The sequence below is a fragment of the Grammomys surdaster genome, unplaced genomic scaffold, assembly GCF_004785775.1.
Source record: "Grammomys surdaster isolate TR1022 unplaced genomic scaffold, NIH_TR_1.0 126131, whole genome shotgun sequence".
Taxonomy (NCBI): Eukaryota; Metazoa; Chordata; class Mammalia; order Rodentia; family Muridae; genus Grammomys; species Grammomys surdaster.
This window is the reverse complement of record NW_021620939.1, coordinates 293,806-315,831: the sequence shown is the minus strand read 5'-3', so window position 1 is coordinate 315,831 and position 22,026 is coordinate 293,806. Positions and strand designations below refer to the sequence as shown.

Genomic DNA, 22,026 nt, shown 5'->3' with positions numbered 1-22,026 from the left:
GTATACTAAAATGTTATTCATTATTTATCTGAAGTGCAGGTTGTGGTTTTGTTTGCTATATCTGAGAACTGTAGCCATAATAAGACACAAACAGTTTGGCCTTCTGTATGTCTGGGTATGAAACTGTAGATAGTGGTTTCTTAGTACCATCCAGGGATGAACCCACTGTTACCACAAAAGGGATAGCAAGCTGAGTTGTGTGGCTGGTGTGCGTTCAAGCAAAGAGACGTAGAATTTGGGTACATCTGTGATGTAGGTGAAATACTGTGGATGATTCACATGGTTTGACCTTTCATCAATAGGCTAAAGGGCTGAGAATCTTAGGGGTGAAATAATTCCTCCAAGATCACAAAGAGAACGCAGGCAACGCCAGAGTTTGCAGCATCTCTGTCCACCTCTGTGACCCTTGGGTGTCCCACCCCTGCCTGTAATGCAGCTTGGTTTAACACTTGGCATAAACCTCGGTCCTTTACTTGTCAAGTGGGAGCTCAGAATGCTTGGTGATTTCTCTGGCATCTCTTCATCCTCCACGGCTCCTGCTGCAGAGCTGGCTGACTACAGATAAACTGTAAAAATCTGCTCAATGAATCTGTTGACAAGCTGCATGTCAACAGCTTAAGCTGTTTCAGCAAAGGCTTTCATTTCCCCTCCACTGGCCTTACTATTAACACAGCAGACAGGACTTGGAGAAACCTTCAGAGCCAGGGTGGTGGAGGTTCAGAGTCACCTTCTCTTGGGAGACAATCGTCGTCATCCCTGAGTTTCCAGAGTTGTCCCTGATGTTTTGTTTCTATTACTGTTTCCCACTCTGAAGCATTAGAAGCTGGGTCTACATGTCCTCATATATCTGATGCCCTTGGTATCATGTATTGAGTCCAGCTATGTGTATGGGGCACATGGGAAGATTCTCACTCTTTTCTTTCTCACCTAGATGATTACAAGTCGGAGCTGAGAGAGCAGCTACCCCTGATTGCTGGTTCTGCAGCGGCTGGGGTGGTATTTGTTGTGTCTCTGGTGGCCATCTCTATTGTCTGCAGTAGGTAGGTCCTCTGCTCTGCTCTCCCTGAGTCTAGGAAGCCCCTCTCTATGTACTGTTATCCCATGCTGGCCTTTCCCAAGCTGGGCAGCCTGGACAGCTTAGAAATCTCAAGATTATTGATTTTTCTCTGTGCCTAGGATAAAAACTTGCTATGGGAACTGGGCAAGACTATAAGTAAACAGCATCCGTCCACCATCCTCATTTCAGCCAAGACTTTTAGCCCCTCATGCACAAGGACTTTTCAGAGTGACAGTTACAAAATTGCATTTGACCCACTGGAGCATCACAGCTGTGCACAGGCAGTCTTCTGCTCAGAGAGCTCAGGCCCTGGGCAGCAGGCAAAAGGCAGGCAGGCAGAAGAGGAGGTGAGGAAGAGACAGGGGAAGCTGAGCTCTGCACACTGACTGGCCTGAAGGCCTTGTGAATTTTTAATACTGTTTGCTGCTGCCTTGGGTGGTTAGCCCAGATATCACCTGCAAAGCCCTGTTGTTGGTTCTTACTGAGCTGTTCTGCAGTTCACTGCTACGGACGGGGTTCTTCATCACCACTGCCCTCTTGGCAGATGTCCACAGCCTTTCCTGGTTACCTGTAAGTTCTTGATTTGAGAGCTGAATCCTCTGCCCAAGGGAATGTGTTGGTCAAGCAGAGTGTAACCTTGTAAGGCAAGGCAGAGATGAAACTTTCCAGTGGAAGTTTCCCAGTTCCTGGTCCCGGGAGACACTCAGGGTGAGTTCTATGTCTGGGCATGAGGCCTCGATACAACCCTGCTAAAAAAGTCCCTCTTCTCTGTGTCTGCAGGAAACGAGCTTACAGCAAAGAGGCCGTGTACAGTGATAAACTCCAGCATTACAGCACGGGCCGAGGTGAGTAGAAAACACACCTACTGTCTAACCTGGGTCCTTAGAGCCAGATAGTGAGGGTCAAACAACAGCAAATGTCTGACAAGCCCTCGGTACCCAAGTGGTCCCTCTCTCTGCAAGTCCCTGGAGACCACAGGCTGCCCACTGCATGCTCTTTGTGGGCAGTCACTGGACCCCTGGTGGAAGATTACCTTCTGCACTGATAAGCCATATTCGAGACTGGGGAGGAAGACAGGGTTTAGCAAGTCAATGAATCCTGAAATCGCTCTCAGTGGGGAAAAGATGGAGGGTTCTCTATTAACATCTTCTGCCTTATCTTATCCAATTGAGCGGCTGGGGAATGTGTTAACCAAATTCACAGATAAGCTATAGAACATGAATGCAGGGAATTAAGGAGATAACAGAGCCCAGAAGGCTGAAGTGCTGGGGTATCTCCCAAGCGTTTTCTTTCAAACAGTACCTTGAAAAGTTTTCTTACTCATTATCTTAACCCTGCCTCTTTTAAGCCTAGGTATAAATTTTTTTGTGTATCAAATTTCTCTCACCAAAATACATATAATTCTATATCAGAATTTTGGCTCCTTCCTCTGAATGATTCCAGCACTGCAGTTTAAAACAGTTGTCAGGAGGGATAGGCTGGCCATCTCCCTGATTCCAGAAGCAGGTAGTTAGAGTCTTCATAAGATACTGTTTCTAAATGACTCTTTTTGAATGTCACACATGTCCTAAGAAATCTGCCCCAGCATCCTGGGCTCTCCTCTATAAGCCGTACCACACCTCAGTCCTCTTCTTTGTGTCCTAAGCCACTTTTGTCCTGAACACTCAGCAGTGAGTAGATACCATACACATGTGTGTACCCTGGAGCATGAGTTCGTGTTTACTGGGTTTGTTCTTCTGTATGTAAAAACGGCTTCCAAGACTAAAATTCATGTGGACCAGTCTGCTTTCCTTCTCTAAGGTCACTTGAGACAGAAAGCAATGCAGTGTTCACAGCTGCAACCATGCTGTGAAGGAATCTGGGATCTAATGTGGAAGGTATAAGCTTAGACTGCTCTAAGGTCACATGATAGATATGGCTTTTCAGCCAAGATTAAGATATACCTGAAGATTGATATAAAATCAAACCTTTGGCAGCCAGGATGTATACAGCGCAGGCATTGCAAGGAGTAGCCAGCATATGGCATCGGGACTCCCTGGGGCCAGCTCTCGAAGTCAGACTTTGGTATCTGACTCTTGGATGATGTGTACTGCCCTTGTGCCTCAGAATTGCCTCAAATCCCATGCTCAGCTTGCCTCCTCTATCTTGGGCTTCTGGCATTGTCTATTTATCTTCTCCAGGCAGACCCTTTCTGTGATAAGCCACTACATGTCCATTTTAGATCTGGTTTCTGAACTTTTTGGATAAAACATTTATAGATGGTCATGTTGGACCAACAGAAGACTCGGGACCACACGAGCACATACGATCAGGTTCAAAACATGCAATCTTGTTTTGAAGTCTAGAGATTTCTAACAGCACCCCAGAGTAACTCAGCCAAGAATTTTCTTTCTAAAGGTGTGCCAACCTTCAGGTGGGGCACAGAGGAGCCCCAGGCATCCCAGGTAGACTGACATTGTTCTTCTTGTTAACTTTAGCCTGATATTTGGCTGTTTTTCTGTTTTTCTGGTGGCTCTGCCAGGCAATTTGATCTACAAAGACATGTTTCTAAAATGCTCATGGCTTCTCCTGTGGGGGTCAGGGAGGAGGGACTCTATCATTTATATAGCCACAGAGGGAGGTGTCTCTGCTTCCTAGGCTCTGTTAAAAAAAAAATACACCCAAGTCTTCAGCCATAGAGCCCTTGCTACCACGAGTGAGCATGGCTGGAGTTGGTGTTTGTGAGCTTCATTTATTATGCTAGGTGGACCTAGAGTTCTTAGAGTAGGCTCAGATTATTTCTTAGGCTACTTTGTGTGTATGAGCCATTTCTAAATGTCCCTCTCCCCTATGCCTAGCTATTTTCTTTTAATCCAATCCCTGACACCTACCCCTGTACCCCCAACCCCAACACACACGCGCGCACACACACACACACACACACACACACACACACACACACACACCCCTGGGGTTCTCTAAGTCCACACTTTCATGCACTGAGTTTCAGTTGGGCATTTTTGAAGCCATTACTACTGGAGGATCATGATCCAAGGGCCATGCTGCTAGAGGAAAGCCCAGCACATCAAGAGCAGAAGAGAAACATAAAGCTCTGGTGAAGGAGGAGCCTTCTGGGAGGGAGGAGCAGACAGGTAGAGGTGGGAGGAATAGCTATGGAAGGTTTCCTCTGTGTCTATACTGGAAACCTTAATCTAGTAGCTCGCCTTGACTCAAGAAGACAGCTGCTAGTCCAGGAAGGACAAGTGTCTTTCTTCAGTGATAAAGCTTGAGGATTGAAGATGTGGATTGTGCCCCCTCTAAGTCTGTCTCTAGACCTCATGCTCTCTCCATGTCGCAGAGCTCAGAGGCTCAATGTTCCTGGTCTTGGGTGAAGATCTATGTCTTATCCTGGATACAATTCTTCACCAATCTCAGGTTGGTGGTTTATGAGTTCCCACCTCTGGGTCCCATTCTAAGAGTCAGGAGGTTCAAATGTGCCCAATTTGTGTATATAGACATATACCTTTGCCTGTCATCTGAGGACCTCCATGGAGTGTAGACAGCTTCTGGAGCTCTGAGGGCTTCCTGATCTGAGATTGACAGAATATCTGCAGCAGGTATCCAGCTCTGTTTGTCAGTGCCTGGAGACACTGCCTCCCTTGGCTTCTCCAGGGAATACTACAAGAAAGTTAGTGACTCTTGTCTTCCAGATTCTTCTTTTTTAATGTGATGCAGAGGCAGAAAGATACAGAAAAGAAACTTTTGCAGTAGTCTCATCTTCCCTAATGAGTCAAAGCATGGCAGATTTAGTTATTGAGAACAAAACATCCTGTTGCATTCAGGCACTGGCTCCTGTTTCATCTCTGACCTTAGATCACTGGTCCTCAACACCCCTGATGCTGCAACCCTTTCATACAGTGCCTCTGTTGTGGTGATCTCCCAGCCGTAAAGTTGCTACTGCTATGTATTGTAATGTAAACATATGATATGCAAGATATCTGATATGGGGTCCCCAAAGGGGTTGAAACCCACAGGTTGAGAACTGCTGCCCTATAAATTAGTGGACAGAGATGTAAAGGGGAATTTGGATTGGTGGAAAGACTCTTACTGGAGGATAGTCTGTCAAGAGAATGTGCTGCATGTATTGTCATTTGGTCTGATGAAGAATTGAGACAGAGGTTCATGTTTAATGGCAGGTAAAAAGGAGCACAGGCTTCTCATACTCAGGAGTGGGTAGACAGTGTTGTCATGGCTCTTGGTCCAATTCTCATGAATTGTTGGCCAATTACAAATGACTTGGGCAGTTTGATCCAAGTACAGCAGGCAGGCTTAGGAATCTTAACTTCAGAACATAGGTGTCAGGGCTTGAATTAAAAGAGAATGGTTATACACAGGGGAGAATAGTTTATATTTTGGGAAATGCAAACAGGTATTCAGGGAACTTAGGCCACTCTAAATTTCTGAGCTGGGTCAGGGCCAAGAGGATGGAGATAAAGGGAGATTGGGGCTTGTGGATGGATTAAGGGCTTTAGGAGATCAGTCCTAAGAAAACTACCTCAAGTAGAAAACATAAATTAGAGTTTCTCCTTTCATGTTTTGAAAAAGCATAAATGGGGTATGGACCTGTATTTGCCAGGGTTCTCGAGAGGAACAGAACAGAACACACACACACACACACACACACACACACAGAGAGAGAGAGAGAGAGAGAGAGACACAGACACACAGACAGACACACAGACAGACACATACACTCACTATCATCCAGACAGACAGACTAACAACAACAGAATCATACCTGGAAGTGGAGAACCTGGTAACTACTGGTAACTACTCTGTCCTTGAGGCTGGAACCCTCAGCAGTCTCAGTCTGGCACCAGAAACTCTGAAGGTTCCTAGAGAAGTGCTGGTCCCTAGTCCCAAAGAAAACCTGGGCACATTGGTTCTAATATTAGCATAGGAATCAGCATCAGCAGCAATGGGACAGATTAACTCAATGACAAGACGGAAGCCAGGCAAGCAAGAGGTGGGTAAGGTAAGTTTTCTCTGCCACATCCTTTTTAAATCTGAACCAGTACCAAAAGGTAACACCCATTCCCATATCAATCAAAGAAACCAGGATGCTTTCCAAGTAAGGCTCCTTAGTCAGGTGATTCTGATACATGGCAAGTAGACATGAAAACCAACTGGAACACTGGAGAGTGGAAACCACCCTAATCTTCTGATAAAGCAAAGGGGCAGAGAGAGGGCAGAGTCCAGGTCCAGAGAGATGCCCCAAGACACTGTGAATCATATGGGTCTGGGAATATGAACTTGAATTCTGTCATCATTAGGAAAAGACAAGAAGTGATTACGAAAATGATTATGGAACCCTGTCTCTTTTAATTAGACCATATATTTAGTGAATTCAAGAACTGTGGGTGGCAAATGTTTATTTTGGCAAAAATATCTTATGGTCTCCTAATGGAAGGCATTGTTAACTAGATACAGACTGTCTTCATACAGAGAAAAAGTGAGTTAGTGACTGTCATTCCCCTAGGAGCAAGATCCCTGGCATTATTCTAGTACTTGCCCTATTTAGTCTATGCCTGTTTGATTGCTTTTTAAACTTCACGAGCCAAACACAAGCATGGAGATACTGATCGAGTTTGTAGGTAACAGTTGGGAAGCAGAACTAACACCATAAAAGACAGAATCAAAATTCAGAGCTACCCAACAGCTTTGAATGCTAATTTGAAATCTGCAAGACAAAATGTTAACAGGATAAATCTGGAACCTAGTGTTTAGGTTGAAACAAAACGGAAGCAGCACAAATAGGGAGACATCCCACTTACTATTTATTTGTGTGAAAAAAAATAACTAGCTGGTCACATGCTTACTCTCAGTGGTACTACTGATGAAGAATATGAATAACACTCATTTTGAGCAACTGCTGTATTAAATGTTTACATCAACTCTATTCTTTGTGCTGGTAAGAACCCACTCAGAGGCATGGTTTCAAGGACACATTCTGCAAAGGACTGTGCAGAGAACAGCCTGCCTGGTTGGGTGTGGCAAGTGTCTCAGTGATAGTATGTTGCCAGATTCACAGGTGTCCATCAAAAGGTTCCTCTATCATGAGGCTAGGGCTTGAGAACTTATAGCAATGGATGCTATAGAAGAAAAAAAGATTCCTGCTTCAGGCAAGAGATGGGATGAAGTTCTACTCAGAAGTATGTCTAAATTGCTTCATTCTGGGTGATTGATGCATTCAGAATGTTAAAGATACCACCCACCCATTCCACCAGGGAATCACTTGAGATCCAATATGCAGGACAGGAGGACCCCGGAAGAAAGAGACTTACTAGGATATTATGAGTGGCTCATACATAAGTGAAGGCCTACAGGCATACAAGGAGAGGCTCCTTGGTACAAAAGGAGGCTGAGTTTACAGTCAGCGTTTATTAAATGTCAAATAACTCGAATGATCTAGAGTCACCCATGTGTATGCTGTTGGCTCCTAGCCAGAGTCTCCGCAACTGTTAACTGCAGTAGTTCCAAGATCATTAGCTATTGCCCTTGGGTTCCCAGTAGGACTTCCACATTCCAGCAAGAGCAATCCTTGCCCGAGAGAACTTGTCTGTCCTGGTCATAGATACCCACAAGGCATGGAGGTGTTATGCAATTTCCCAGGAGTCTTTGCCTCTTTTGTTGTTCACTGTCCAGCACATTGGTTGCACAAATGCTGTCATCTTCCACCTTAAGTAATTACTGAGACCACTTCACATCCATTTTCCCAGCCTACAGTCCCTTCCTTAGCAAAATAAACTCCCCAGTGCCCTGCTCTCAGTGTCCCTCCCCACAGTAGTCAGCTCTGTGTGCCCAGTGGCATTCATTCTCACATCTGGGGACCCAAGGTTTGTGTGTCAACCTCTGCCTCTGTTTCAAGCTGGTCTCTCCTTTCCTCCACACCGGGTACCATGCCTCCCTCTAAACATCCCAAACTTCTTTGCAGTAACATCCTGTTGCCCTTCCATTTAATCCAGTTCTGGAGCTTCTTGGAGTTTGACCTTGAAGAGTGGCATCCATGACCTTCTGCCTACTCCAGTCCCTGTAGTGTTTATAGTCTACTCCCCCAGTGTGGTCTCCTGATTCCGCACTGCCCAGCTTTCATCTCTTTCGTGTCCTCCTTCACTTCTCAATCACGTGAAGAACCCTGAGAGCTTGGCTTTTCTGTAGATCCCACAATGCCTGTTGGATGTCTAGCAGTGATGATGAAGAAGAAGGATGCTCGGCGTTCCGAGCCACAGTATCAGAGATGGTCCCTTAAGGACTGCCCATGTTTCTAAGTAGCTCCACTTTCTTGCTCAAATACCTGGATCAAGTTATATGAGTCACAGAGGTGACAAATCTCTCTTGGATCCAGAATGAGGTACAAGCAGGCAAACATCCCCACCTCCTTATGACACCATCAAAGCCTGCTGGGACACAAGCATATTAATGACTGAAAACAACTCATTCTTTGACACTACCCTGTGGAACTCTAGCAGTCCTCCCCCAGCTAGAGGCCAGCTGGCTTTTGCTGGAACCTCTGAAGCTCTAGGATCAGTTGTCACAACTGGCTTGCAGATGTGCTTGTTTCTACTAATTAGTTCTAAACTCTGAATGTGCACCATGCCTGGACAAGGTCAGTGGGTTTCTCCCCTAGCTCTTAGTCCAGGCATGTCACCTGCTATTTACAGCTGTAGGCTCTCTGTTTTGCCCTGCACTCCTAGCGCTTGTAAATGTCTCCATAACCTTTCAAGTACCCCCACGTAAGGCTTCCAGTATCCCCAGAGCTTACATCAGCCACTTCTGGTTGTTCTTCTGGTACAGAGTTTCTGTCAGTAGGAAAGTATGTCTTCTGTTTCCAGAAATATTTGGTGTCACACAACAAGATACCAGACAACAGTGAAGCCATGTTCCCCATGAACATGTTTACAAATTAGATCTTTATTGGAGATTTGTGAACTAGGGGATAAGAAATCTGGGGGTGTGCTTACTAATAAAGCACTAATAATCAGATATTTAAGTCCACACATGCCCCTTTTCTGCCAAAGATATGGAACCTATGAAAAATGGGAACTCAAACATAGCTAACACTTTTAATTACAATTATTAATAACAAAGGTGTGAAAGCCACACCAGTCACTGTAAAATGCCATGTATTATGGGGGTCTATTAATCTAATATTGCCATCATCACCTCTAAAACTATTTCCCAACATTCACAATCAGAGAAGATCTTCGAGCCCCATCTCCCAGTGTTTGGCTGTGCCCGACTCTGTTGCTGACTTGATTCCCTGTTCACTGTCTGGTGATTCATTGCACTAAATACCATTTTCCTGATAATTAAAAACTGCTCACTGGCAAGTGGGAGCAGGAACAGGCTGATGCGGGATTTATGCAGAAACACAAAATGAGCCGAAAGACAAATGACCTGTTCCACTTAGCGAAAGGCATTTTTTCCACCTCCTCATCTGGGATTTGAGAGAGGCTGGCTAGAGCTTGGGAGCATGGTCTGGGGAGATCTGTCATCATATGAGGAGGTGTTTGCAAGGGGATCTGTTGTATTCATATGCTTAGCCAAATCACTCTGTTAATTTAGAACACATAGACCACTGCGTGCAGAAGGAGGACCTAGGTCAGGGACAACTTTTCCTCCTGCCTTTTTTGAAAGGCTGTGGCTAGAGGAAAGGCTTTGAGTTAGAGCCATTTCTTAGACTTTGACTGAGCTTTCCCAGTTTCTTTTCTCCATATAACAATTCTTTTACTCAATGTGAAGAAAAACGGGGAGTGATTCTGATGGATGCATTAGATGCGGGATTTAGGACATCCATTTTGGTTAGACATTTCAACAGGTCACAGACATGAGCTTTAGGCAGCTTTCTTGGCTCCTGGTAAATGCCCTAGTGACATCTAAAGTCCCAGACACAACACAGCAGCTATGGCGTTATATGTATGTTCAGGTAAGTGCAAATCCATGCACATATGAATCTACATTTCTCGGCTCCTCAGATCTCTCTTGGGAAGGTAAGAGCATGCATCATCACAGGGCAGACACGTTCCCATCTGAGTGCACTTTGTGACACATTACTGGCCTAAAGAACAGAGGCTCTGTCAAGAGATGAGCCTTCTCTCTTCTGGGAATAGCTTCTTCTCCAAAATGGCTGAGGCCAATATCTGTAAAGCTCATTAGCTCAGAATCCTTCCCCATTCATCCTCATATATGTCTTTACTTGCAAGCCATTCATTACAGCCCATTCTAGATTGTTTAATTAGTTTCCATGGAAGAACTCCTTCAGGACAGCTTAGCATACATCTTTAAAAGCCCTTGATCTAAAATAACAAGGTAGTTATTTTGAAAGTAACTAATATAACCCTAAGTATAAACCCTAAGTGGCTTATATTCCCCCACTGCCCACCATGCCTCACTTCCTTTTTTACCTCCCTGAACACGTCCGAGAAAAAAAATTGTTGATAACAGTAATGAGTCTATTAGCCAGGGAGTCTTCACAGTACATGGGGCGCTGTGCTGGGCCTGCCACTTGTCATAGGGTCTTTATTCTCACAGGCAAGCTGAAAGGAAAGTCACATCTCCCCTATTGGTGGAGAAGCTGTTATAAGCGATAAGTCTGAACTTGCTGTATTATGCAGGATTAATAAAGTATTTTGGGGTTCTAATGTCATGTACAAATGTCAGTACCAGGGGATGTACAGAATTAGGAGGGAAAGTCAGAGCTTATTGACACTACCCTGGTGTCCTTTTTATCCTCTTTTTTTGTTTCTGTGTTGTTTTATCTTTCTCCTTCATCCTCCCATGGGTGATGTCTGACCTCCATCATCAGCATATGTGTTTCTTTGCCCGACTGCTTTCTCTGGCCCTATGTTACATAGGCCTCCTGCTTGCCTATGTTACTGGCATTTTGAGTATGCCAATCACTATGGAAATATCTCAGCTCTCTTTTCTAGGGAGGGTCCATTCTGAAACTGGTCAACCATCCAAGCTCGCAGAGTGAAGATGAAGCCAGTGGATAACCTACAGTAGTCAATAACTTATGGACATACCTTCTATCTCCCACCTTCTATTCCCTGTTTAATTTCCTTTTTTCTTTTGTGTACTTCTTGACATACCCCAGATAAGCCATTTGCGTTTTATAATGTGGCCTTTAGGACAGTTTCTAGGGGAACCCTAAGCAGGGCTTGTGCTTAAGGAGATGCTGCCCTGGGTGTCTCATAAGCTCACAGTCTGCCAATTGCATTTTCTCTTCGTGCGTTCTGCACAGCAGGTGGGAAGATGGCAGTACCCCATCTCTGCTTTGCCTTTAGCCCATCGCTACTGAAAAGCTCTCTCACTCATACACAAGTGCATACATACTGCTATCCCCTGGGGAGTGAAACATTTCAGGTGTACAACAGTCTTCCTTCAGCTGAGAGCTGCTCTAAATATGACCCAAGACAAAATCATAACTTATTTAAAGCATCATGACATTGTTTTGTTTGTACATTTTTTTTTAACTCGACTGCATGGTTCTCAAGCATGAAGTTTGTTGCTAATGTTTCATGGTGTCAACTGACTAGGCATAGACAGAGGTAATAATCTCTACTTGCTTTGTCCAGATTTTAGTTAGTATGTGTGTGTTCCAAAGCCAAAGCCGACATCAAGTTTGTTGAGTTTTTCATGTATGTATGTGCGTGTGTTGTATATTTGTCAAGTGTATGAGCATGTGTGTGCACATTTCTTGGATGGCGGCCAAAGTTAACCTTATTTATTTGTTGTTCGCCTGAGTCATCCAACCTTTTTTTCTTTTTCTTTTTTCCCCTCTTTTTCCTTTTCTTTTTTTTTTTTTTTTTTGAGACAAGGTCTCTCATTGGAACTTTGCTATTTTACGTCAGGCTAGCTACCTGTCTCTACCTCCCCAGCACTGGGGTTACAAGTCTCTGCCATACATTCAATATTTTCCATGGATGTTAATGATCAATCTCATGTCCTCACACTTTCAAGGATAAGCATTTTACTGACTAAGTAATCCCCCTAACCTCTCAAACCCACCACTAGAAGCCTTCTAGTGTGTTTGCCTATTTCCAAACAAGCTGTCTGGAATGCTAGGAACAGTATTGTTAAAGGACAAAAAGAACTTACTTTTTGGGAAAAACTGTTTCTTCCATCACTTGGCTTTCTTTGTCTTAACCCCCCTCCACTCCCCAACCCCCTCATTCTTCAGTGTATTTTTCTTACTTCTTTAGATTGTGTGCTAGGATTTCCAGTCCTCTCCTGAAGAAGGAGGTGATCAAGACATTTAGAGAGGCATTGGATGGTTTTCTGATGGAAAATGACAGAACTGGAGCATAGCTGGAAGGCTCTGAGGCAGTAGGGGATAAGGCATGGATGAGGTACTGAGATGAAGTTTTTGAAACCTGAATCCCAGCCTCGGCCTTGATTCCCACCATACCCAGAGACCCACCTGGCCTCCCCCTGCTGATCTGACTGCTTTATAGGTACACTGCAGCAGGCAGCAGGGATGTGGTGGTAGACCAGATAGCCCATCTTTTGGAGGCCCCACCTTTCACCATCCCAGAACTGTGGAAATAATTTCTATACTTCACTTAATGACACATGGAACACGTTGAAAAATTACATCTCAAATGAATCCATTTGTTCTTGGGTTCCAGTTGCCTTTTCAGTGCCCTGTCCTCTACTTTTTGAAAGTAGTTTTTCTGCAATGACGATTCTGTATTTTGTCCCCAAGCACACCTATCTATCTTACACTGTATACATCAGTGACAGGGTCTATATTCTTTTATGTATTTCTCATCTACCATTTTATTCATTTATTTCATACTTCAGTGTGTCTGAAGGCATGGGGGGTTCAATTACCATTTTTCTTTCATTCCACCACTTTTTTCCTGTGTAGACGTTGTTCTTTCTTGTATTAATATTTTCTAAGCTTTTGCCTTACATTTTCTCTTCTGGCATACTGTGTTGGCACTTCTGTCTTGAGGATTTTCTAATAGCGATTTCTTCATTTTTTTTTAAAACAAACTCCATCCTCATCCCTCTCGTGGCCATGGACCACAGCCGTCAGTTATAACCTTAACAGTGGCCTCCACTCAGGAAAGTTGTCAAGTTGATAAATATTGATATCTACCCTACCATTTGACCACCACTTTTCTGCTAATGCATTTGGCTGGCATCAATCAGCGTCTTTGCCTTCTGTGAGTGCCTGGTGTGGGAACTGGTCCCGATCTGTCACTTATAAATAATCTGTTCTGCCTTTCATCAAGAGCAGAGAAAAGGGAAAAACATGGAAGAGATGTAGAGGGCAGAGAACCAGAGTGGGCCAGGGGAAAAGAGATGGGGCAGCCACCGGGTGAAGAGAAGGGTCCTTCCCAGGAATATCCTTGGTTCTGGGGGCATTCATAGTAGCAGTGATCATATCCTCTCTGGGATGTTAACCTGCTTATCTCATCCAATAAGGCTCCCCAGGGATGAAGATCTACATTGACCCGTTCACTTATGAGGACCCAAATGAAGCTGTCCGGGAGTTTGCCAAGGAGATTGATGTGTCTTTTGTGAAAATTGAAGAGGTCATCGGAGCAGGTATGGCTCTTCCCTCGTCTCTGTCTTCTTGTTGTCCACACAACGTCTTCCTATCACTCTCGATGCCTTTCCTTCTCCTCATAAGACTTACACTGTGCATCTAGGTCAGAGCAAGAACATTGCTCAGAATCTTTGGAGACCTTGGTCACAGTAGCTAAGCTTCCCTGGTAAAGCACAGACTGAACATCGGCTCCCGTTTTCAGTGATTACGGAGTAGTTCTGGAGACAGACCACAAAACCCAAATAAGAAGAGATACAAGGTACTTAGTCATGAAGATAGGAAGAAACCATTTTAAAAGCTTATCTAGTATCCTCCTTGATGGTGTCTCAATGACTTTGGGACAATACTTCTCCCCTCATGTTGATTCCTCCTTTTCCTGTATTTATACCCTTGTATCCAGACCAGGCATCAGAATAGAATTCCAGTGTAGATTAGAACTCACTACTGAGGGGCCCTCAGGAAATCACAACAAAAATTGACCTAGAAAATTCATCTTTCTTTAATAGATTGTGGTCAATCTGTCTATAGTCCTGGCCTAATTAATATAGGGTGGGTGAGGTGTCTCAAAGTGAGATTAAAAAAAACCACCACCACAACAAAAAAAACAAAACACAAAAAATCCCAAAACATCCCAGACGTTATTTTTAAGTAACCTCTTCACATCTTTGATCTGGGTCTCCTTCCAGACTTCATTTTTGTCTACAGTCTCTTTGTCTTTGCTTCTTCAGTCCTTAGGAGCCTTTCTCAGGCTGTCCCCATCATTGTTCCTGGCACCAGAGTGCTTGATTCATGCCACTGGACAGGTATGCAGTGACATCTCCCAATCACATTTTAACTCCACAGAGCATGTTGAAGCCAAGTCCTGCAGGTAGCCACTTCATTTGTTATCTTTAGAGGGAATGTCACAATCCTTCCACTCACAGCTTCTCTCCATGCACTGAGCCACATATGAAATTGGGAGCCACATTGGGAAGCACACCCCATTAGGCCACCATCTCTATGCTTTGGGATCATCTTAAGCCCCGCCTCCTTGCCCATCCTCTGGCCTCACTGTGGAACTCTCCTTTTCACAACACACTGCCACCCACCACCAACCCCTCAGGAGTTCCAGCCGGCTGACTAGAGTCTTATCCATCAGGGCCTCTACATGTTTCCTGTTGACTGTCATTAAATATTTTACTGAACCACGACTCTCACTTCTGTGTCGATAATTTCCCCTTCCTCTTTAGACACTGACATATTTAAGGATCATTCGTTGGAAGGTTGGGTACCAGATAAATTGGACTGCTCTTACAGGCTTTGATTTCTCTGGGAAACTTAAGAGTGTTGAGGAGGCGGGCCTGCTGTCCTGCACTCTGTTTGCCCGCATTATTAATTGTTGTTATGGCTCGCGGTAATGGTGCTAGTGATTTTAATGTTGTTATTTATGTCATGTGCTTAGAGTGATGTGTTCTGGACTGCATTTCATCCCAGACAGCACACATCAACACCCCTCCTGCCTTTGTCAAGGGACGAGTAAAGAGCCTTCTCGTTTTATGATCCTGCCAGGGAGCTACAATTTGGGGTGAGCTCACCAACTGCCAGATGCCCATAAAGGGACAATTGATGGTCCCACTCTATCCTTCACCTTCTATTTGTGAGTAGCATTTGCTGCTGTGTGTGTGCATTCTGCTCAGAGGAGGTTCAGTGGTTTTCATGTGGCTCGCCTGGTGTTGAGAGGAATGCACTTAACATATTACACGATGCTCAACAGCATGGCATTAAGAATTTTGTCTGGTCCCTGCTGACCAACCTCTTTACCGAGGTCCATCTTTTTGGGATTCAGACGCATCCCAGGGCTGATCTCTGTGGGTATTAACTCACTATTCACAACCGGATGCGATTTTAATACAAGACACTCTACAAGCACATCCATTTCCCCTACACCCTGCTTCACTGAGACTGGCTCCCCCTTGTGCTAATCAAGAGATCACTTGATAGCCAAACAAAAGGAAAAAAAAGTAACAATTACACAATGTAATTGACAGTGTACTCTTAGCCAGCCAGACGAATTAGGGCAGAAAGGAAAAACTGGTTTGCAACTAGTTTGCAATATTGGGGATGGGGGAGCCAAAGCCACACAGGAAAAATAGTCAACCCATCTCCTCCTTCCCTCCTCCCCCTCCTCCCCTCCTCCCCCTCCTCCCCTCCTCCCCCTCCTCCCCTCCTCCCTTCCTTCTTTCTCACTTCCTCTCTTTCTCCTTCCTTTCAGTACTCCCTCCCTCTCTTCTTTCCTCCATTTCTTTGTCTCCTTCCATCAGAAAGCTTTTAATAGATACTTTCTATACACTGAAGTGGATTTCCTAAGAAGAATAAATGGCTCTTCTGCTCTAAAGTCTGGCAGACTTAGTGGAAGTAAGCAGTGTTCACAGTCAGCTACTTTACACCATCATAGTATAGGCACAGAGGAGAAGCTACAGGGCCCTTCTTTGCTGGATCTGTGTAGTTCCATGGGCTGGGGGTGCTGGAAATCAGGAGGACTCCTCTGTTCCTTATTTTTCTTTTTGTGACCAAATACTTGACTAGAAGCATCTTAGGGAAGAAAGGATTTACTCTGGCTTATGGCTTAAAGGGGGATACAGTTTATTATAGAGGGACGGCAGCAGGAACCTGAAGCACCTGGTTAGGATGCAGAAAGCAGATGGGAAGCAAACCCTCTCAGCTTGCCTCTAGAGACCTCCAGCATGGCTCCACCTCTTAAAGGCACCAAAACTATTATTCCCCCTTCAAAATGTATTTGTTTTATTTTCTGTGTGATTATTTTGCCTATACATATGGGCACTATGGATATGCATAGAGTCCACAGAAGTCAGAAGAAGGGCTTATGATCTCCTAGAAGTGGAACTATAGATGACCATGAACCACCATGTGGGTGCTGGGAATCGAATGTGGGTCCTCTCCAAGAGTAACACATGCTTTTAATCACTAAGCCATCTCTGCAATCCCTTACCCCAAGCCCTTAAAGTAGCACCACTAGCTGGAGACCAAGTATTCAAGTAAATGAAGCTATAGGAGCAGTTTACAGTCTAACTACAATAACTCCAGCAAAGAAGTAACCTTCAAAGCTGAAAACTATTAGGAAAAAAGTACAGCGGTTCTCAATCTGTAGGTTACAACCCCTTTGAGGGTAAAATAACACAGGGGTTACCTAAGACCATTGGAAAGCGCGGATATTGACATTACAATTCATAAAACAGTGTCAAAATTACAGTTATGAAGTAGCAATGAGAAAAATTTATCGTTGGTGGGTCTCCACAACACGAGGAACCGTGTAAAAGGGATGCAGCATTAGGAAGGTTGAGAACCACTGTATTAGAGAAAGACAGTGACAGAAAAAGGAATGCCGTGTGATTCAAGGAGAAAAATGAGCCTTGTGTTCCAGGGCAGGTGCTGGGGTCTGCCTGCACTAGCTCACATGAGCCAACGTTGGGTACCTCTTCCTGGTCCCATATGCAGCTCCACTGGTGCTCCCCACAGGCCACTGCAGGTATATTTACATCATGGCAATTAGCAAACACTGTTAGCCATGAGCCTTTGTTTCTCTCTGCTGTTTGGTTTTTTGAGAGAGCTAGTAGTTGGACACATACCACTCTACAAGAGTGGAGCGTACAAGGAATGCTGACCCATAGCCTGTGCGTGGTTATTTTAAACAGGGTTCTGAAACCTTTGCCTACCAAATATGGAACCAGAGAAGAGGATTGTGCTTCTTCTAAGAGAATCTGTTTTAGTGTTCAGGGAAAAACCTTTATCAATTAAGCCTGCAACTGTAGTAGATGCTGGGAAATTTACTCAATGCTTAACAGTCCCTGCCACGGGAGATCATTTTCTAGCCCAAAACATAGTACCACACTACATGAAAGGAAAGAAGAGGTTGTATGTGTGTGGGGGGGATAGGGAGGATGTAGTCTTATAGATATGCAGAGAGGCTTGCTGTCGGGAAGGACTCAGGGAAGAGACACTCGAGTAACCACTGAGGTGGACAAATCAGCTTAGATGGAGCAAGAACAGAGACAGTGCTGCTGGGAAAGCTTCTTTGTAGGTTGGTCTAGACAATCAGGCTAGCCTAGAGATGAAACAACTGTAATAGAGATGTTTTCCCCCAAGGGACACATGGGATCCTGAGCAGGTTAAGCAAAAGGGTGGTATCCAGAGAGTAGACTATGGTAACTGCTTTAGGTCTGATGGGAGAGAGATTATGGGAAAGAACTGGTAAGCCTTCTGAAGCGTAGAGACAAGCTATGGGGGCTTTGGCTACCTGTGGGAAGAGGACCTGAGAAGGCTGATGCTGGGATAAAGGGTGGGATGCGAGATGCCATTGAAACAACTAGATACCCAAACTAGAGTAGGGTGGCAAATGGATCTACTGTGATGTTGAGGGACTGGAGTTGGTGGGGGCAGTTGGCATGGAGGTTGGGCCCAGAAATGAAGACTGTTAAGTACCAAGAAAGCAGAGTAAGAGTGTGGCAGTCTTGGTTATCTGAGGGAAGTGGTCAATGGAGTAGAATCTGGAAACTGAGACAGACACATCACAGTAATTTCCAAGTATCTTCTAAAGCTGTTTAGGGTGTTGAACAAAGGAATAAAAAATAACCACTATAGAGCCAGGTATAATACCACTCAAGAAGATGTCATTAATCTGTAGTTGTTTTATGTCAGCCTTTCCTCATGGGGCTCAAAGTTATATTAGAGGAACAGAACACATGTTCTTTCACTAACCTGGGACTTGACCTAGTATGGAGCAATTTTGTTGTACAACTAAGTGTTTCTCATATGTGCTGATGACAGCTGATGACAGTTTTGGAGGAAAACACATGACAGGGGTAGAATTTTTGAGAGCTAAGCAATTTGAGAGAATGAAAGAGAGAAGCTAGAGAGATGGAATATTGTTGATACACATTGGATACTCTGAAGATGGCTCCGTGGAGTGAGGGAAAGCCAATCCATCTCCTTCCCCATGTGGACAATGGAGTCAGCTGACATCAGAGGAGGCATTGCATCCCTCTGATCTTCATGGAAACTCTCAGCTTATGGTTACTATAGGTGTGACTAATAGGAGTCACCTCACTGCTCAGCTTCAGATCATTGGTTAGTTTCGATCAGTGGGACTTCTCTAGAGAATCAATCGGGGCTGCTGTATACATTCTTAACAGAGTGAAAAGCACTCCCATGTTCAGTTTGCAACCTGTGCGACTATGCAGTAGGCTGAGCATATGGCTGTTCAGTGCATGAAATTGTAGGTAGGGGTGTCATTAGAGGTGATATCCAGGGGAAAGCATGCCGACTGCATTTTAGTGAATAAACGTCCATTGCTAGCAGCTACTGATATAGCCCTTCCACTATGGCAAAAAGGCTGCTTGCGGCGAGCGTGCTGGGTAAGAGAATGGGTGTTCTACTCAGATGAATGTGTGCTCACTGTGTGGGATTATTACCTTTGGATGAATTCCTGTAGAGAAAGGTTCCCTGCTAACCTGACACTCTCAGCATTATTGAACACGAGGATGGGCAACATCAGAGTTGCAAGAAGGGTTCTAGAAGAGGAGCCCAAGGAAATGTCTCCAGGAACTATAACTAAAGTGTGCAGCACACTCTGAGCATGTGCAATGTGTCTGATGCTACCCTGCATACTTCACAAGTGCTGTGCATTTAATCCGTGTAATACCCTGTGTGTCAGAGATGATGTTTACGTGTGTGTGGGTTTTCTAGACTGGCAAGGAAATCAACATGCAGAGGATGGCTTGCTGCGGGCTGTGCTGCCCTTGAGTTAATGATGCAGCTACAATTTAAACTCAGATGTAGCTGATCCAGAGCTGGTAAATGAAACCCCTGCACCCGCTGCCACTTTCGTTGCTGTGGATAAAAAAGCAGCTAAATACATAGTCATTGCTTCTGATGGTAAGCTCTGCCTAGCAGTTGGAGTACCCAGGCCCTTTTTGCTGGGAATTACAATACTGCCTTCCAATTCATTATCCCTTATGGTAGTGCTAAGAAGACTACCCAATGATCCCTGGAAAATGCATGTCCTTTGTGGGACACACACATCCTATCTCTGTTTTCATTCTAAGTATGCCCTAAGAAGGACCATGTGCTTAATTATGTAATGAAAATTATATAGATGCATGTACAATATATGTAATCTCATGCATGAATACATACATAAACACATGTGATACAGGAGCATGTTGGTGCCTAACAACCACAGAGAATTATAGAAAAGGAGAAGTCCCTTGTGCCTCCACTATCTCATTATTACATTCTGTGAATGCTGTGATCGTGAAACCAGTCTGTCTCATGAATTTACAGTATATAGCAGCCTGGGTAAATGGACATCAGAGGAGCTCTGCCAAAAGGATGAAAATGGCTGTGCTCAATTAGTAATGTCTGTCCTCTGCACATGGTCAGGAGATGGTCAGATGTGAGCCTTATCACACTTGTGTTTAGTTATAACCTACTTATCTTGCAGAGGCTATTGTGTTGAACCTTGCTTGAAACCATTCTTTCAAACCTAGCTTAAACTTATTCTTTAAAAGTTCTATATCGAATGTATGCCTGAATTAGTAACTAGGATTTCTGCTTTCCATTTTTCCCTCAAGGCAATTTGAGACTTTAAAATGCTGCTGGAAGTGGGGAGGGTGCAATTGTGGGTGTAGATTCCTGCCTCACACAGCCAATAGCTGCAGCTTGAAATACCTGCTGGCAGGCTGGATGTTTCATTTTCAAAAATTGAAAATTCTCCCCTTCTGATTTTATATATGATAGTTGAGGTATTTGACGCTGCGGAAACACTGTTTCTCTCTTGCTCATTTTGTCAAGGAAGGTAGGAAAGAGGCTTTGGCAAGGCTGCAACTTGTAAGGAATAGTTTCCTCCAGCTGTCTGGGAGGACTGTCAGAAGAACCAGCTAGAAGGCATGCGCTGACAGCCTAAAAGAAAGTACTTCCCAGAGGAGAGCCAGGCATCTGAATCACGTGGAAATGAGATAACACATCCAGATTCCAGGGTTCCAGCCACCGAGTCTCTAATCTAATAGATCTATGGGGAATCTGGGAATCTGCATCTTCTAACAAGTTCCAGATACAAATGCTGGATAAGACACAACGGAGAGCCATTGAGTGTCCTTGGCCTCCATGCTGGCTTGATGCAGGAGCTGACTGAGTAAATAGAAGTGAGGCTCTGGGAGAGAACCCAGGTCAGTAGCAGAGATGCATGCTGATTGAAGTCTACCCTGACTAAAATTAGGCTAGCTACACTTACTGTAGGTAAGTCTTCTCAAAAAATAACCAACTGCAAACGCTATCAAGCTGAACCAGCTTCTAGTCGCTGAAATAATTTTATTAAGAAATGAAAAAAGTGTGACTATAATGTAGGGCACCTGGGACAGGAAATCTTGAAGATTTCAGATCTTCACACAACAATGCACCATCGAGTTTGGGTCTAACAGCAAAAAAAAGTATCTGAAAGCTAGAAAAGAGATGAATGCATCCTGCCACTTGGTTTACTCACTTGGGCTTGCTTGTTTTTGAGACCAAGTGTCACTGTACAGTCCAGTTGGGTCACAACCCATGCTTCTCTGTCTTCTGTATACTACAACACCCAAGCAAATGTAGTTTTTGAAAATAATACATGAATCAAAAGTTAAAGAATACACATGCATAGTGCTTTCTTAGATTGTAAACAACACAAGTCCTGGGTTTTCCTTGTTATTAATAAATAATGGCTGTAGGACCATAGGTTTCCACCTCCCTGAGGCTATGGAGATGCTAAATGGCCAAAGACCCAGATTTTGCCATGCTAGGCTTGGCTGGGGATATCCTCTATGCTGGAGCTCCTGGCAACTTCTCATGGACTCTGACACTTGTAGATCAGGCATTTGGAGGTCTTGCAAAACTACAGAGATCTATGTGTCCTCCCTGTTTCTTGACCTTAATGTCCCCCAAACACAGTCTCTTCTCACTCCTATTTCTTTGTTTTTCACTCACTACCCACATGTATCCTTACCTGTCTGACATCTAGAGACCCCTCTCTCAACTCCCAGGGAGGAAGGTAAGCTTCCTACTTCTTTCTGTTCTGTAATGAGAATGTTGAGTACTGGAAACACCAAAGCAGTATCCACAGCTTTCAGGCTGGAGTGGACCAGGCTGGAGTGGACTTGAAGCTCCCTCCTCCACCTGCCTCATTGTACTTAGGGGGACAATTAATTGTGGGGAACCTCTGAGGAGAGCCTTGATACTGAGTGACTTATTTTGCAGTTGGTGTTTCGAAACCCTAATGGCTCTGAGACAAGTAAGTTCCTCTCCCTCTCCCTCTCCCTCTCCCCTCTCCCTCTCCCTCTCCCTC

General features: G+C 44.4%; 1 protein-coding gene across 2 annotated transcripts in view; it reads left to right on the top strand.

Annotated features, from left to right (window-relative positions):
* The window catches only part of Ephb1 (EPH receptor B1), a 430,073-nt gene that overhangs the window by 350,037 nt on the left and 58,010 nt on the right, over positions 1-22,026 (top strand). Inside the window, exons 8-10 of one of the 2 annotated variants that reach the window (XM_028756627.1) lie at positions 932-1,040; positions 1,838-1,902; positions 13,532-13,654. In XM_028756627.1, coding sequence (XP_028612460.1) covers positions 932-1,040; positions 1,838-1,902; positions 13,532-13,654 — 297 coding nt within the window. The remainder of the gene's footprint in view (positions 1-931; positions 1,041-1,837; positions 1,903-13,531; positions 13,655-22,026) is intronic. The other variant, XM_028756628.1, reaches the window with a different exon arrangement.